Source organism: Gymnogyps californianus, chromosome 19 (assembly GCF_018139145.2).
Source record: "Gymnogyps californianus isolate 813 chromosome 19, ASM1813914v2, whole genome shotgun sequence".
NCBI lineage: Eukaryota > Metazoa > Chordata > Aves > Accipitriformes > Cathartidae > Gymnogyps > Gymnogyps californianus.
Window position 1 is genome coordinate 9095108 of NC_059489.1, and position 18730 is coordinate 9113837.

General features: G+C 39.2%; 1 protein-coding gene across 1 annotated transcript in view; it reads right to left on the reverse strand.

The window, feature by feature from the left end:
- Nucleotides 1-18730, reverse strand: part of TNRC6C (trinucleotide repeat containing adaptor 6C) — a 108970-nt gene that overhangs the window by 55430 nt on the left and 34810 nt on the right. The window contains exon 4 of the mRNA XM_050908215.1: nucleotides 1172-1498. Within this exon, the coding sequence (XP_050764172.1) occupies nucleotides 1172-1498 (327 nt within the window). The remainder of the gene's footprint in view (nucleotides 1-1171; nucleotides 1499-18730) is intronic.

Below are 18730 nucleotides of genomic sequence, written 5' to 3' on the forward strand. Positions count from 1 at the left end.
GTGTTTCTGGGGAGTAGCTGAATAATATTTTCAAATGCATCTCGATAACCATAAAAGCTATAATTTCTGAGAGATGATTTTCATATCTAACTAAAACTTTGAAGGACAACACCAAATAATTTTCTCTGCTGGAGTTCAGTTCAGCAGCAAGTACAGCAAAAACAGTGAAAGATTCACTAATGCCCAAAGGGAAAAACTGCAGATAGTTCAGATCCAAATTCAGTGATGTTCGACAGCGTTAATGAGTGATAATGAGCAACACTTGAGACCACACAGAAATTACTAACATTCAAGATATCAAAACCCTCCTTGTGACTTAGTCCAGGTAACTTTTTCTAAGCCACAGATAACTGTATCTTAGAACACTCCCTGCTTTGCCTAACATGGCATACGTATACAACGGTGATGAAAAAGGTGATCTATACCAATTACTAAGCTGATCTCCACTGTAAAAGTTACATGATCTCTTGTACAGAAGGGCAAATAAGAAGAGAGCTGCTTCTTATTTTCTCATTAGCAGCTTCAGGAAAAAAAAAAGATATCTAAGAGATTTACTCCTCAATATGCTATTTCCAATAGCCAAAGGAAGGTTGGTGCGTCTATCTGCAAAGGACGGAATGAAGTGGTAGAAAGGCCTAACATACTCAACTACTTTTCCCAAAGTATTATTTTCCTAGTGTGAACATAACAATTGAGAGCATAAGCAAGTAAAGGCATAAAAGTGTCACAACACAACAGAAGCAAAGTTCCCATTTCTTAGTTACATATAATTATATGCAAAACTCTCTTTAAAGAACATCAATATTGCCAAAATGATAGTCAAAAACTTGGAAATACCCAAATTAACAATGCTTCTGTAAGAATGATCAGTAAAGAAATATAATGGATATGATCTTCAGGAAATGTAAATAACTATCAAAGAAACACAAAAAAACCTGGAAAAAGACCCCACAGGTCTGAGCATCTAAATAAGTAAGAAAACCTTTCAGAACTGGATCTTAGAAATGACGTAATATATTCTGTAAGAAAAAGAGCAACAGCACACACTTTAAATCCTGTTATTTTAAGACAATTCTTAACATGCCTTAAGTTTTCGCAACACCTGTGCTAACAGTGGAGGGCGTAAATACATAAAGAACGAGTTGATATCCCACTGGGTTTCGATTCTTACCTGTTTGGGTCTTACTGGGATGATGCTGTCCACCCACTCCTTGCTGCGGAGGAGGACTTGCCCCTGCTTGTCCAGTACCTTGTGCTGGGCTGGTGCCGGTCAGAGTCCCAGTAGGCAGTGGCTGACCCCGCTTTAGGAGCTGCTTCTGTTCTTGCTGGCGGAAGCGTGGAGGCACCTCACGAGGCAGGTAACGGGACGCAGCGGGCTGCTGCCCATTAGCAGATGCACGTTTGCCATTGCTGCTGTTGGTAATAGTGCTGGTGGAAGTACTGGTACCGGTACCGGCAGGTTGGGGCTGGCTTAAACTGGTCTTAATAGGTTCTGGCACTACATTAAAAAAAAAAAACCAAAACAAAAACAAGAATAAAAATTGCTTTAGTATCAGACAAGTTGTGGTTTGGGTTTTTTTTTTCTGTAACTAAGCAAATGGATAATGTTTTTCAGTCTCCCAAACAACAGCTGGCAAAACATGGACTATAAAATACAGAAAACATATTCTAAATAAAAAAGTGTTACGACCAGAACTCAGGGCTAGTTTGCTATGTATGTAGCCTCCTGAAACATTTTATATAACAATTTTGAAATCTACGTCTAAAAAACCTGATTTTGTATGGCTGTAAAATTTATGTGCTAGAATTGAGCTGATGAAGGCTTCACACCCAACTCTTTGTGAGAGACTACACGTCTGTTTGTAACTGTACAACCCCCCCGGCCTTATCTTACACACTTCCCGCTTCCCAGGCTCCATCAGAAGTCAGCAGCACGCAACAGAGAAGTTGGTTACTATAAATATCTGGTACCCACTGCTTGAGGAGAGGGGGAGCGTATAGGCTGAAGACTGAACAATTCGTACATACACAACCAAGTTCACATCAATAGTCAAACGGCTCCCACATACACAAATGTGTATGTGGATGCATGTGTCTGGGTGTTTACACTAAATATGATTTAGGAAAGTATAACACTTAAGAAGAAAAACACTGATTTCCGATCAACTCTACAATGGAGCAAGTGAAAAAACTTCTTAGATGTTTTCATTTCCAGCATTTCTAAGACATCATGGATTGTTGTCAAAACAAGATGCCTAAGAACACTTACCCTAAAACAGTAAATAAAAGCCCAATAAATAAAAGGATGGCTAGAAATAATTGTTGTTATGCTCTAATAATGTGCAGGAAGAATTAATTATTACATAAGAAATAGTGGCACAGAGTAACTTTTTTTTTGTTTTAAACTGGAAGAGTTATTAGGACACAGAAAGCATGCTGTGAAATTTGAATTTCAGAAAATTAGTTCAGTTGAAAAGGAGTGTATATTAGAGGGGGGGAAAAGTTTCCAGATAATGAAAAGCTGTAAGAGAAGTTTTCAAGTAAAGATTAATTTATGTTACTCCTGGCTTTACCCAATCTGTAGACACATGTGCAAATACTCTGCACCTACAATGATGCACAAATACGTTCTATGTATTGGGATTTAAAAAAAAAAAGTTATGCTTGCAGGCAATTTATTCAATAAATAATTTTTAAGGACTTCAAAAATATGGGGCTTATGTTTTCAAAATTATGATTAAAACTCTGATCATAATTAGTTCTTTTCATTGGAAAGAGTGGATGACTTACACAGCTCTTTTGCCATAACAAGTCTATTTTGGGGGTTTATTTTTTTAATCCAATATCAAACCCACCAAGTTTTCATATCCCACTGTAGAGCACAAGAACCACTGCTGCACTTTGCAAACTGTCGTGGTTTAACCCCAGCCGGCAACTAAGCACCACACAGCCGCTCGCTCACTGCCCCCACCCAGTGGGATCGGGGAGAGAATCAGGAAAAAAAAAAAACCAACCTCGTGGGTTGAGATAAAGACAGTTTAATAGGACAGAAAGGAAGGAAAATAATAATAATAATAATAATAGTAATAATAATAGTAATAATTATTATTATTTTTAAAATGACAATAATACTACTGAAATAGTTGGAATATACAAAACAAGTGGTGCACAATGCATTTGCTCACCACTCGCCGACCGATGCCCAGTTAGTCCCCGAGCAGCGATCCACCCCTCTCGGCCAACTCCCCCCAGTTTATCTACTGGACATGATGTCCTATGGTATGGAATATCCCTTTGGCCAGTTGGGGTCAGCTGTCCTGGCTGTGTCCCCTCCCAGCTTCTTGTGCCCCTCCAGCCTTCTTACTGGCTGGGCATGAGAAGCTGAAAAATCCTTGACTTAGTATAAATGCTACTTAGCAACAACTAAAAACATCAGTGTGTGATCAACATTATTTTCCTACTAAATCCAAAACACAGCACTATAGCAGCTACTAGGAAGAAAATTAACTCTATCCCAGCCGAAACCAGGACACAAACTTACATAACAATGTTTCTCCACAGAGCACTTCTTATTTCTAAACTGACACTGAAATGCAGTAACTGAAAAAAGTAAACCACATTTCGGCTTTATACTAAGCTACACATTTGCAAGAACACAAGTGAATGGGCACAAGGACAAACGAGCCTACACCATTCTTTTTCCACATATCACAAGTGACTAAAGGAAAACTTTCTCATTTGTAGTAAGAAGCACTCAACTTCAGCTGCAAAATGGATTCCAATGTGTAAAGCATGAACATTATTTTAATCAACGTTAACACTACTTTTAATGATACAAAAGGTTTTGTCTTTCACAGAAAGGTACTAATTCCCCAGTACATGCAGAGCACATCCGCTACAGGTACCAAACTGGCCAACCAGTTCACACTAGGACAGAAAGAACACCTCAACATATCTTATCTTCTCTCTGATTTAATAAATGTATTGACCGGTCTGTAGGATAGGCTGAAGACATAAATTTGTGACTAAAGTTTACATTGCAGAGAAATAAATTTTTACAGTTATTTGTACATCAGTATTTCCACACAAGAGTAACATGCTTTTCTTGACTCTTTCAAGTCTAAAACCTTTAAACATTAAATAGTGTCTCAACTGTTCCTTTTCCATAGTTGTAACTGCCTCTTTACTACCAGGACGAAATACAATGTCCTATAAACACTACAGGCATTAAAACAGCATTAAGTTCTAAAAATAAGGATAAATTCTGGTTATTCTCTGCTTAGGCAAAATGCATTGCCTGTTACAGTATTTGAACCTCTTATTCCTTACTGTAACAAATCTTCTGTACAGTTTAAAACAGGAGGGAGGAGAAGAGAGAGATGTGACAATTTAGTATTGAACAGAATGCTCATTTAAACTGCACGGTAAGCTACTGCACCCATCTAGAGCACCCACTGCCTTTTTAGTTCAGCAGTGTTTCAGTTTTGGATGTGAGATTGCTAATATTAACATCAAATCACACTGCCTGTAGCCATGAAAGCATAAATTTTCAGGCTTCTAATGATGTCCCAAAAAAGAAGTTAAAAGACCTGACCCACCAGCTTATTCAGCACTCACACAAAGCTTTTGTTTTCTCGTGGTCTTTACCTAAACCTTTGTATCAAGCATTTCGGGACACGCCAGTCTTCTACATTTGCACCCCAGGCATACATTTGATATGCCCCATACTGACCTTGCCTGAAATAAGCAGGCCAGACCCACCCTGGTCTGGAGTGGAATTTGCCCGGACAGCTTGGCACGGAGAGGTCAGCAGTGCTGGGTTGTTTCGGGCACAGCCACGAGGGAGTCGGGGCGGGAGTACTGGGAGCAGAGCGGCACGGCGCCGGCCAGGCATGGCAGCGCCTGGCGAGGAACTGCATCGGTTTGTTCAGCTCACTCGGCAGTGTCTACCAGAGCTGCTCGGCCGCCCAGAAGAAACCCTTTGGGCTTCCTAGATGCACAGACCTGAGTATTCCTCCAGCTCATCACAAGCATGTCCAACAAGTGCAAAACTGCATCTCATCTCGTTATATATATGCTATAAAACCAGTACTCAGCTTCTCTCCAGGCTCTGACGCACCTGAAAAATGGATCAACTTCCACAGCAGAAGCAGTGAACAGGCATCAAGGTAGTGTCAAGGGTGGTTTCAAAGCAAGTAGGGACTTGGACAAGCAAAAATATGCCAAGTTTGACAGCAACCATCAGCACTTTGCTTCTCCAAGACTTTTATTTGGGAAGCCTACACAATTTCACCTATACTTACTTCTATAACAAAAAAGGAACTTTGAATATAAAAAAAATTAAAAAGGACCAGTAACATCTGAAGAGCAGAGAATAAAACCTTCTTTGCCTTTTCAAAATATACCGTCAGCTTTGGAAACGAAGAGTTTATCCTAACTCTGACAATTAAAAAAGTAGATGAAAAATGTCACAAAATGCAGAATAATTCATTTCAAATATCAAATTTGCATGTGGAAACAAAACTATTTTGTTTCCACAATATAAATAAATCTGTCACCCACATGATACAAAATATTACTTAGTTTTAATGGGTCTTTTTTTAAGTCCTGTTGACTCTACCATTCCACCTGGCCTTTAAAAAACCTGTAGTAAAACCTATGAATTAAGCTGATCCTCTCACTGAACAGCAGTCCCTCCACAGACGAATCTCTCTCCAGCTCTCTCTGGACAGCCTGCCACAGGAGGGCACACACAGCTTCTGCGGGTCACCACCACCGCCTCTCCGGCGGGTACGGAACCTGCTGCACGGGAAACACAGGCTCAGGCTCTCACCAGCCGTCACCCGGGGTTTGGGAAGGCTGGACCACCTTAGACTTGTGTACACACATATCTAAGTGCCTGTTGTCCAAACTTCAAATTGTATCAAAAGCCAACTCCTGCTTAGTTTTGCTTGCTTTGACAAATTGAGAGGATAATTAAAATAGTATTGCTTTTTATGTTTTTGAGCAAAGTGTATATTTCCATTTCACTTGGGAGATCGAAAGCAGAAATGCAAAAATTAGAGATCTCGGGGTATTATAACAACTACTACTACTATTACTACTGCTACTATTATTACAGAGATGTAAGCATTTACTTACTACTAGTAGTAGTATTATTACAAAGATGTAAGCATTTACAAACATTGACATTTCAAGTACTCAGTACTTCTGCAAAGGATGAAGCTGTATGTGATTTGCCCACGGCCACAAGATTCAGAAAGAGCACTCCAGACACAGACTCATCTACCAAAAATAAGAAACCATTTCAGCCAGGAAGTTTCTCCAACTCAGATAACAGACTAGCCACACAAACCCTTTTGCCAGCAGGTCAGAGGGAACACCAGGGAAGCGGAGGAAAAGGGGACGGGCAGGAGACGGCAGCCGGGTGCGGATGAGGACTGCTCCCCCACATTGCCACTCTCACCGAGCCAGCTCAGCTCTGGCCATCAAACACTGAAGTACTCTAAGGTCCTGATGATCAGCTGGGAAAAAAGGTTGGAAGGGACAACCGCATGGCAAAGTGAGAAACTAGAGCCTTCTCTGATTTACTTATTTTTTTAAAAACTAGGACATTATTTTTCCATGGAATTAAATAAGTATACAAGAGAATTAAAACCATTGACTGGCACAATGCCAACGGAGTCGATATTTGCCTGGCCCTGAGATTTTCTTAAGAAATACTAATTCATTGGAAACATATTTGAGAGAGCAAGGCAGGCTGCTGTTTAAAAAGCATTATATTCTCAGTACTTCATATATATATATATATATAAAATATATATATATATATCTCGCATCTGATACTTCCAAATAGGCACGTGCATGCATATATATATATAAAAAAAATCACTAACCTAAGTCATAAAGTACACAACAATTTTTGCTTTAATGTAAATTAACAAAGCAGCTTCATCACAAAGGTGTGGCCAGAGAAACCCAGTTTCAGTGCTAGAAACAATGTTTCCCTCTAAATATCTGAATCAGAGAAGAGGAAAAAAGAACAAAGAAAATCAAAATATCAAACACATTGTACTTTGGAATAAAAATATTTCTGCATATTAATAACACTGTTTTTCCGCTAATCAACATAGCAATGGGGGGGGGGGGTGTATATGAAAATCTCTTTAGGACGAGTTAAATGGAAGCTGTTGCAAGAATGCTGTGTATACCATCATAGTAGCTGGAAAATAACCATTTAATTACACCATTGACAGGAAATAAAGCAAAAAGTGAACAACATCATAGGAACGGGCTTGATTCCCAAATTCCAGCTTCTTACCAGGCTAGAATTTAGCCTTCAAATTTAGACTCCAAACACAGCAATAATATTTGGATAATACACATTACAAAGACAATACGACTGTATTCTTCGAAAAACTCAACATTTATTTATTCAGCAATGTTTAAGCAGCAATTTTCATTTGATATGCACTGTGAGAAACAACTACCGTTCAAAGTGTCTACATTAGATTTCCTAATTATTAATTGTCATACAGTTTGCTCTATGAGCGCCTTTATAAACCATTTAGACACTCCCCTTCCTACAACGGATGTATTTTGAGATGATGGCTATCCCTTGCAGAACATACAACGTACAAAGACATAACATTTCAGCAAACTGCAGGCTAAAAGCAAACCAGACAGCAACCTTTTGCATACAGCATGGCAGTGCCTGTGGTCAGCAGGGGCTGCCTAGAACACTGATGCTCTGTGCGCTATACATTTAATCAGTCCCAAGGGCCAGCCTGCCAATCTATAGAGAGACCTTGCCAGTCCCTGAAGGAGCAGCCTGTCTACCCTTTCACCTGAAAGTAATACACTGTCACGGCTAATGTTATGTGGGCAGCTGTTTGAAATCCAGGAATTAAAATGTAGCCTTTATGGCTAAATTTGCTTTAATGCTAAAAATATTATTTAAAACGTATGGGGGAAAGGATTTAATACAAAGTGATTTTCATAACTAGCACATGATTAGAGAGCTAAAGCAAAAACATTTAAATAGAAAGCCTCTTGCAAAAATACAATTAAAGGCGTAAAATAAAAGCCTTGAGATTGCTTGCTCCTAAGATGTTTGTGATGGGTATCTGCTTATTCTACATTCTGAGCTGTACATATACTAAACAATGAGCTTGCTTGTAATAATTATCAGTACTTAATGGTATCTAAACTTCTTAATCCAATTTTACCCAAACAAATCCAATAATTACCCCATATGCTTTTTGATGATTACAATCTCAAGAATCCCAACTGCATAAAAAAAGTGTTACGAGCAATAGGTGGATTTTATTAATATAATGAATAGGATCAGTCTAACAGATTTCAATTACAACAATAGCTTTTAAGTACATTTCTATGACATAAGGAAAGAACATGCATAAATGAAAGAAACTGGTTAAGCCACATAATACTGATTTATGGCAGCTTTTTCCTTTCATTCACCTCATTAACGTTTCTCTATATTTCAGAATCCCCCACTCCAGCTCTATAAAACTTGCATTTCTAAAGCCTTCAAGGACCAGACATTCCAGAAGAGAAACAGTTAAACCCAGAAATGCATTCTTGGCTGCTACTGTGACAGGATTTATTTACAGCTTCTATTAAACACAGCAGCTCCATTACAAAGTGCTGGATGTGAGAAGAATTTTTGATTATACAATGCCAATGCCTCACTGCGTTAAACATATCATGCCAGTGTATTATTTTTTTCCTTCAGCAATTCGTTCAGGTCATTGTTTGATGGGTTTATGAATTCATTACAGGAAACAGATGGATCCCATAATTCAGAGCTATTCTCCCAGCCAATCATATGGGCAATTTTATTTCTCATCTTGCTCCCCCCTCCAAATCAACCTTAATGAAGCCACTTCCTCCATGTCCAATTCCCCGCACATACAGACTGTAGCGACAACTGGTGCTTATTAAAGCAACCTCCAAACACTAAATGCTTTCAAAATAAAGCTGAACAGGAGCACGCTCATACACAGACACCCCTATGAAGTCAGACAGAAAGCCATGAACTTACCCAAGTCGGGCGAAGATAACCAAAAAATACAGGATTGTAGTGGGTAAAAATAGATGTCCTGATTAGTAAGAAATCCATTTTTATATGCTGAAAAAAGTCTTTCTTTAGGAAAAAATTGCTCCCCCCCAATCTACTTTCAAAGGATGAATTTTCTTTTAGCAAATTACCTCCTTTGTCTACTAAGCGCTGGTATTTTTTATCCACAGTGACATCTACTGGCAAAAGTAAAGGTATTTCAGTAAACTATTGCATAAAACCCTACTTCCTAATGTTTCTATACAAAAGTGGGTAATTTTCTGTCTGGATCTTCCCTTCCCCCAAGCACACAAACTTCTCCTGAAAAAATCTGCAGAAAAGTTACAGTCTACAGCCAAGAGAATCCAAAAATCCGTTTTCAATAGTACTCATAATGGCTTTTAAAATGTAATCAGAAACTGCAGATTGACATCAAAGCCCACATTCTGGGTTAAAAGTGAAAGTATATGTATTATTATGGCCTTAGAACTTTAACATCATTTATTTAAAGAAATGCTTCGATTTTATACTAATTCCTGAACATATCATTTATCTAATACTCAGAAGAAATAAAGTCTTTTCCTGGTTTAACTTTATTTCCCTCCCTCCATTTGACCTCCTAACTGACCACAGTGCATCTTCTCCTGCTTCCTCTTCCAGACGTTTCCTCTCCACTTCCTTCTCCTGACTTTTGCAATGTTTCCTGCCTCCTTCCTTAGTCTCTCAACATCCCACTTCTACAACCTCTCACCATAACCTACCTTTCCTGACGGTCTCTACAGACTTCTCTCACTTCTACCAACTTAGACCTTCTATACAGAACTTGAATTTTTTGCCAGGAAATTTGAAGTCAGACTAGGAATTAACAGGAAGCTGCAACGTGCACGGAAAACCTCTAAATCAATTGTTAGGATTTCTCGATCATCTTCAACAACTCAATTTTGTGTAATTTAGTGGTAGGAGATAACCAAGAAAGTTCCTCAAAAAGATATACGACCTAATCCCTCATCCCTGCTCCAGTCTCCTCACTGCTTTGGGAGGAACGATGGTATATGGTGTGGTCATATAGCCAGTCTCAGCCTCTCACCTCCGGAAACCAGCTTTAGTTCTTAATGATTGCTATTGCTTATATATTACCTAAGCTGCAACTGATTAAAACTATTTTAATGCATTGTTATACACTGCATAATTAATTAGAACAGCCAGAGCTTACAACTCCAGAGAAGAAAAAGAAATCAAAGCTCTGAACACACATCCACCCATCTAGAACTGCACCAGCTTATAACCAAATCACATTTGAAAAGTCTTCTTACAACAACAGGCGAAAGAACAGTTTTTAAAGGTTGATTCTGCAAAAGATAGACATTTTATTCAGGAAATACCTACAAGGTGAGGACTTTCCTGCTTGTTTTGAAGTAGTTTTTCAAGTCCTGTTTACCAATACGTTCATTGGCTGATGGAGCTCTCCAACCATAAATAAATAGTTCTGGTTTCACATTAGAAGGTATCTATGCTAGGATGAATTCAAACCCCACTCTGCAGCTCCCAGTCTGATCTGCTCATCCGAACACATTCCACAGGCTTCATCAAGATATGAGCATAATTTATTCTAAAATTATATTCAGACATATGATCACTGCATGAAGTTAGCAGGTAACTACCCGCCATAAATTGCTATATATTAAACGCTGAAATTTATTTGTTATCTATTCAGTGGACTGCAGTTCAGTCAAAAATTAATTCCTAATTTTGATGCTGGGAAACCTCCTTTGAAAATATGTCATCCAGAAAGATTTTACAACCATCTGTGGGAAACCAGTATTTTATGAGGAAATCATAATAACTTATAGGGCCCACAGTGACAAGCCAGTCGCAAATCATCTTCCCAAGAGTGAGACTTCCATATTACCTCTTAGAAATTAAAGGTTTTATTTTAATCTTCATTCCTGGATCTGCTAGAACCATATAAATCTTAAAGTAAGCTGGAAAGTGTATTCCATTTGGTTGTATTTCACAATTTTTGAAGTACTAAACATTCTTTTCTTAAACAGACATTGGTGTTAACAGTACCGTAGCTTGTTCAAAGCTCCCCGCTGGTTGACTGGCCAGCTGGCAGACTAACCAGAATAGATAACCATTAGATTCACATTAAAGACTTTCCTTAAGACCTCAGCAGATAGGTGGGAAGTAATGGCACTAACGAAGGCGCTGTCCCACACCCAGCTGCGCATCTTAAGGAACCTCTGTGGACCTCCTACCAAATTTGGTCAGGATCAGCCAGGAATTGCTAAAGCTAAATGGGGAGACCGAGACAGAAATGCAACCCAATCTTATAAGCCTCATTTCCTTAGCAAACTAGGCCAAAAAAATACCCAGAAAATTTATTTACTAGAGTATTTTTCCATAGTTTTATATAAAAATGTCTCTAACACTATGAGTCCGCACTATTTTTGCAGAAGTTAATATTGACAAATTCTGTATCAACGAAGAAAAGAGAGTAGAAATCTTTTGGGGAAAATTAACAGGAATTAACAGGAAAAATTAAACAAATTATAGCTTCATAAATCATGGAATAATGGAGGAATTTACATATTTAACTTAATACATTTTAAATAGTTACTGCCTCAGTTACTGATGGAAAAACATACAATATCCCTACAGTGTAAGGGCCTCGTATCTTTCTGCGTGCATTAGGAGGCCATGCAAACAAAACCTTCCCAACTCACTAGCATCAAAGTTTGTGACCTGCTTTCTATTAGTCCTTGTGCCTTCTCGGGTAATTCAATGTTCTTTCCACATACTACCCTACCCACACTCACACTGTTTACTCTCTTACCCTTCTTTTTCTCCTATCTCTGCATCCTAGGGTCCTCCTGACAGCACATGCATGTTTCAAGCTTGTCTTAATAAACCCATCGTTGCCCCCACTTGTCTTTGTAACTCTGCCCCTCTCCACAGCACCTCTCAGCCTAACCTCTGTCTCTGTAAACTGAGCTGTAAGAGCTTCTGAGGTTTCTAATGGCATTTCCTTGGCTAGGACTTGGTGTCTTGATACACCTGCTTTATCAGAAATGTTTGAGATAGCCATGCCTTCCTTGAATCTGTCCCTTGTTAGCTCTTATTAATCTTTCTCTCATCTTCTTCTGTTTTTCTTCCTAATTCATTTAATTACAGGTGTTACCTCCTTAACTGTTGGCTTTATGCAAAGGTCTGAAATAGAGAAACATTTAGGACTTCATCCACCACCTACCTCTATTTTGACTCTAGAGCAGTATATCCACAAATCCAGCTGACCCCTAACTCCTACCCTGACACTCATTTGTTCCTCCCTCCACTCAGACCCAGTCATCTGCTTCAGTTCAAACAAATTCTACTTGTTCTCTCACATTTTCCATCCATGTCCCACCATCCAAAGCTCGCTCTCTCTATCTTAACTTTGTAATGGTTTCTGACATGAAATTCATACTTGATATTGTCATAAGCAAATTGGGGAAATGTGAGCTAAATGTAAAATTGGTTGAAATATTCTCTGGGAGAATCAATGGTTTGCTGTCAAAACAGAAGTATGTTTCAGAATAGATTCCACGGGGACTTGATCCAAGCCTACATTGTTCAATATTTTCGTTAACAACTGGATGATGGACTAGAGAATATCCTTATCAAATCTGCAAATGACACCAAGCTAGGGAAAAAGAAGATGGGGGTGATAAGATTGCTGCGTGATAGGATCAGAACTCAGCAATGATAAACTGGAGAAGTGGTGTGAAAAAAGCGACTGCAATTCAATAAGGAAAGTCACATTATTAGGCAGGAAGAATTAAATGCAGAGCAGCAAAGGACTCACCCCACAGCTGTTCTGCAGAAAAAGATGCAATGTCTTAGCAGATCGCAAACCAAAGAGAAGTAAAAAGATCAGGCTACTGTAAGAAGACAAGTGTTGTGTTGGAATAAATAACCAGCTATGAGGCTCAAAGTAACCCTTCTACTTCAGTCTGGCATCTTAAAGCCTTCACTAAAGCACTGCCTGCACCCACAGTTGACCATCTCTCTTCAAGAAAGAGCTGGACCACCTGGAAAAGAGTACAAAGGAAACAGCAATCTGGAAACATGAACTCCCACAGGAGACAGAAGGCAAAGAAGTGGTTCAGTCTAGAAGACACTGGGTACACAAAGCAAAAAAAAAAAAAAAAAAAAAAAAAACCACAAAAAAAAACTACAAAGGAAAAGGAAGAAATAATTTGCTCCATCCCACAGTGAATAAGACAAGACTTGCTGGGTTTAAATAGCAGCCAGGGAGATTAAGATTTACATTTCTAACAATAAGGATGATTAAGGATTATCTGCAGACATGATACAGGTTTGGTGATCGTGTCTCAGGGCAAAAAGATGGAATAGATGACCTCTCAAGAACCTTTCTAGCATTATTTTCTACAATCCTACATGTAAAATGGAGCTCCAAATCCATCTTATTCAGTTCTCCCAGTTCCCTCAGCCATGACAAAGAAATAATTTTTCTCTCAGGTTGACAGTCACAGCACTCTCTCCAGCTTCTGCTGTTTTTTAAATAAGTTTAAGATGTGGTCTTTCTTCATCAGCCGCACTTGTCTGGACCCTCCCCATTTTGTTCTTGATTAACGTTAACTTGAAATTGTATCAATACCGAATGACATTTTATCCCTTCACGACAAATGGGTTTGCATTCTCTTTGTAAGCCCATCACAGCCCACCCTGCTGCAGAGCTTCTGTGCAGCAAACAGTCCTAGCCCAACTCTATTGATACAACCCCATATTCACAAATTTTTTTCTCTTAAGAATTGGAGAAGCTCCTAATAAAAACATAGATCCTCGCATACTTCAGAGCTCAGATACTAGATTTTGTTTCCCTTTCTGGAACAGCACCTACATTTTTTTTCTTTCAGATCTGTCAGCAGAGAGGGTGCCAAATACTTCTTTCGAGAGAAAGATACAAAACCTGTTTTGTGTGATTCAACATGTATTTTTAAAAGTTTTCTTCAATCCCATTCTACATTATTCAGGTTGGTTTCACGTGCAGCAGTCTTGTGCAGAATACTTATACTTTTAACAGCTTTGATATTTTCCTCACTGCTTACTTCCATGTTAGCACTGATTATAATTTTAATTTTAAATTCACAATTAATTAGCTGTGCCATTAAAAATGGTACAGCTAATTAGGTTGATAGGTTGTCATCAACAATAGATTGATAATCCAAAGCAAATATGATGCTCTTTCACTGCAAGTCAAACTCTCTCATGTTTATTGAAGGCTCTGAGTGCACACACATGGATTTTCCATTGCCTAATTGATGAACAGAAATTGGACCACACACATCAGGCCTCAAATTTAAAAGTCCAAGCTACAAATCAAGATTCTGGGTAATGGAACAGTTAAATTATCATAGCTACATTCCTTCAGGAGGTGAACTGATAACAGATGGCAACTTTCAAGACTTAACAATTTGTCTGTTTCCTTTCAAGCGTTAGTTCTCCAATTTACAGGCGATGTGAAGCCACATTTATAAATTCATGTAACTCAAATACCAGTATTACAAATGTAAATTTTGTCAATGAAACCAGGACAATTATGTACATCTCTATACAGAGACTTGTCCAAGTATGCACCCATTGTAAAGCAATGACAAATAAATAAATAAATACATCTTGCTAGAAGCTGGTCGCTAGACTACATTTGTCCTGAAGCCTCTGACATTTCAGCACAGGAGTATTTCGTTTAACACCTCATCACACATTTAACTTTGAATTCAGACTCCTGTAAACTCAATTCCCACCTCCAAAGCAGGACAATACACTGACATTAGAAAGCCAACTTGCCTATTAAAAAAGGAAAATAATGAAGCTATTAGAAGTTTTTAGTCACTCTGTTAACTCACAGTGTTAATAACATTAAGAAACAGCAGCATTAAGAACTGCCTAAAAAGGACAGAAGGGAGATAAGAGTCATTGCTGAGATGAATTAGCTTGTGCAAGAAACTACTACTCTACAATGAAGTGAGAGGGCAGCTCTGAATGAAGAGAGGGATTGCTCAGCTAGCATTTAGAAACATTTGCAGAGTTTTTTCAGGTTTCTGATACATGACTTTCCTATAAAGTGAGTTCAGCCCTCTTCACAGCTGGAGAATTCACATCTTGTATTCCTTCCCAGAGTATTTAAAAGCATATAAACTCCACCAACTAATTTCAAAAAGACCCACTAGGCAAACACACATTAAGTTCTAGCCCACCAACAGGATACAAGAGTCTCACAAACACACAATCTCAACAATTTGGTAACACAGTAAAGGGTTATACCATTTTACGTATCAGGAACGAGTCACAGGCATGACTTGTTACAAGGCTCCCTCCTTCACCTCTGCTCTCACCCTCCAAACCCTTCTAAGTGTTGCTCCAGGCAACACAACCCCATCAGTAACTAGACAATAAAAGAGTCAGAGAAGACAGGAAACAGCTTAGAGTTAAATTACACAATGCTAACGCTATCATCACCGCAAGTACTAGTGGGAAAATCCAAGCATGTAATAACAGATTAAATAACTTCATACAGAGTCACATAAGAAGTCTGGGCAGAACCAGGAATTGAATCCTTTAATTTTTAGCTGACTGTGTGCATTTAATCTCATTAGACAATGTTTTACACACAGTTTTCATATTCAAAAGAATTTTTTTGAAGCCAAATTTACACTGGCGACATTCTTTTTTCTTAATTCAACAGGCACAGACTGAACAGTAAATATTCTTTACATTAGAAATCCACTCATTATTAAACCATTCACACAAACAGATAAATATGAAAAGTCACAGTAATTAGCGTGTTCATAAGCCATTGACAATTCGGATAATCTCAGTGTCAATCGGTTTACTGTATACAAGAGCCTAAAATTTCATTTGCACCTTAAACAGTGATGCATCGACAGGTTACAGTCCACATGAGCAAGCCTTGAGACTTGTTTAAAACAATACAGAAAGCAGGGCAACCTGGTGGATCACCATCTTACAGATTAATGTGTGGTTTTTATATTTCAGTAAGCAGAGGCAAAAATCCTATTATAAACAAACCTGTGCCTTAGGAAGTGATTAGTTCGTCAAACAACCGCTGTTAGAATCAGCCCTTTTGCAGCAGCATCCGTTCAGAGTCCGGAGGACCCAGCTCACCCCATATGGCTGCTGAGGTTTGAGGAGATGCTGAAGGCAGCTCTTCAGTTGGGGCATGAGGAGAAGAGAATGAACCATAGGCGTAAATGTTCCCAGTTTCAAATACATAAGTGGTTGGGTACTTGTGGTTTAACCCCAGCTGACAACCAAGCCCCACGCAGCCGCTCGCTCACTCCCCCCGGTGGAACGGGGGAGAGAATCAGAAGAGTAAAAGTGAGAAAACTCATGGGTTGAGATAAAGACGGTTTAATCGGGAAAGCAAAAGTCGTGCACGCAAGCAAAGCAAAACAAGGAATTCATTCAGCACTTCCCATCGGCAGGCAGGCGTTCAGCCATCCCCAGGAAAGCAGGGCTCCATCACGCGTAACGGTGACTTGGGAAGACAAACGCCATCGCTCCGAACGTCCCCCCCTTCCTCCTTCTTCCCCCAGCTTTATATGCTGGGCATGACATCCTGTGGTATGGAATATCCCTTTGGGCAGTTGGGGTCAGCTGTCCCGGCTGTGTCCCCCCCCAACTTCTCGTGCCCCCCCAGCCTCCTCGCTGGTGGGGTGGGCTGAGAGGCAGCAAAGGCCTTGACTCTGTGTAAGCACTGCTCAGCAGTAACGAAAACATCCCTGGGTTATCAACACTGTTCCCAGCACAAATCCAAAACATAGCCCCATACTAGCTACTGCAAAGAAAATTAACTCTGTCCCAGCCAAAACCAGGACAGTACTGTAAAGAGATACCTCATATATCCACAATTTCTATCTTGGATTGCTTCTACAGAAATCTATTCAGCTGCGGTACATAGCGCACAAATTGTATCACACCTAGAATGTATGTGCTGCACCCATGGTTTGTGCATGCAAGGCGGATGTTCCTGGAGTTTCAGGGTGTCCCAGAGTACAGTCAGTGCTAGCACCCCACCCAGGACAACTGGAAATACTAAGCATTCATGCTATGTCAGGTACAACCTCTTTTTCCACTTTGAAATTTGAGCTGGAAAGAAGGTAAGGACTCCGGCTATTTTTCTGGAATGTCTGCAAATTGCCAATGTGTATTTATGGATCAATATCTTAACATGCGGGTAGTGAGATCAATGTGTCCAGGACACATCAGACCTACCGGCTATGCAGGCAGCCTGCACGTGTGCCAAAGATCAATACCCGGGGGATGCCTTAGGCCTATAAAGTATGCATACACAACAATTTGTATCAAATCTACACTGGGTCTAACATAGCCTCGACACATCAGATTCACTATACATATGCATACATTTTTGTTCTGGAAACCAGAAATACAGCTTCTCCAATTATTTTATTTATGTTTTGGGGGTGGATGCAGGAGGAGCAGGTTGCATTGTTATTTAACTCCTTTTAGACATTTCTATGAAAGCATGGTGTCGACTGCTTGCAGATTACAAGTCTGCTGGTGAGATATTAAGTATAACTGACACTGGCTGTGCTGCTGAAATCATGGGACTACGCATACATGTCAAATTGACTAGAGCCCTGTGTAAACACAAAGCCTTGGCTCTACTGTCATGTACATTTATGGTACCAAATGAATATTTTATGTGCAATACTAAAATAGTAACAGTTTTGTGGGCAACCAGTAAAAGGTCTCTGTAATTTTGGCATAACCCTTCCAGTTCACATTCTATCTCAAAAGAAGGCTTAGGAGTATGTTTATACTACGGTCCTAAAGATAGCGTAGAGATATCTGAGCTATCATTTTAAATCAGCCAGCACGAATAACTGAAGTAATGCCAACAGAGAGTTCAGCATGGACCAGCTTCCCCTCCTCCCCAGCAGTGTGGATATATTCCAAGTCTCAAGTAGCATCACCCGGAGAAACTGTCTATGTAGCCAACTCAATGAAAGCTAAACCTGAAATACTTTTGCCTTAGATTTCAAAGTCTGAATCCTTATTGGGCTAACTGAAGATGTGTTCATTTATATTTAACAAAACTATTTTGAGAATCGATGCTTTGGGCAAGTAGGTTCTTAAAAAGATACAAAACCCACAGGGACATTGTTACCACTTTAGGAGACTGTACCTACAAGATTTCACAGATTTTATATCTAGAAAAACGTTTGGAGTTCTACATCCTATTTTGGATGCAGTTCCTAGTATTGGAAAGACAAGCAGTCCCATGGAAATGTCACTCTCTTGCCTTCAGAAATGAGCAGCTGAGAAAAATTTGAAGCCCCAAAATGATCCCTTACTCAGATAAACCCAATTAAATTAAAGTCATGCTCTAGAGAAAAAACAAACTACTGCTTAAGTCTGCATACTGATCTAGAAGGGGAAAAAAAAGAAAATATACTGAACTTAAAATTTATATTTCAGTTCTTTTGATCCTTCCTCTTAAATCTAAACATGACATTTAATATGCAGATAGTGTTTTTCTGAATGAGTTTCCCAAAGACAGCCTCTTCACTGGAAGTTTTTTGGTTTGAACTAAGAGTTCATCTA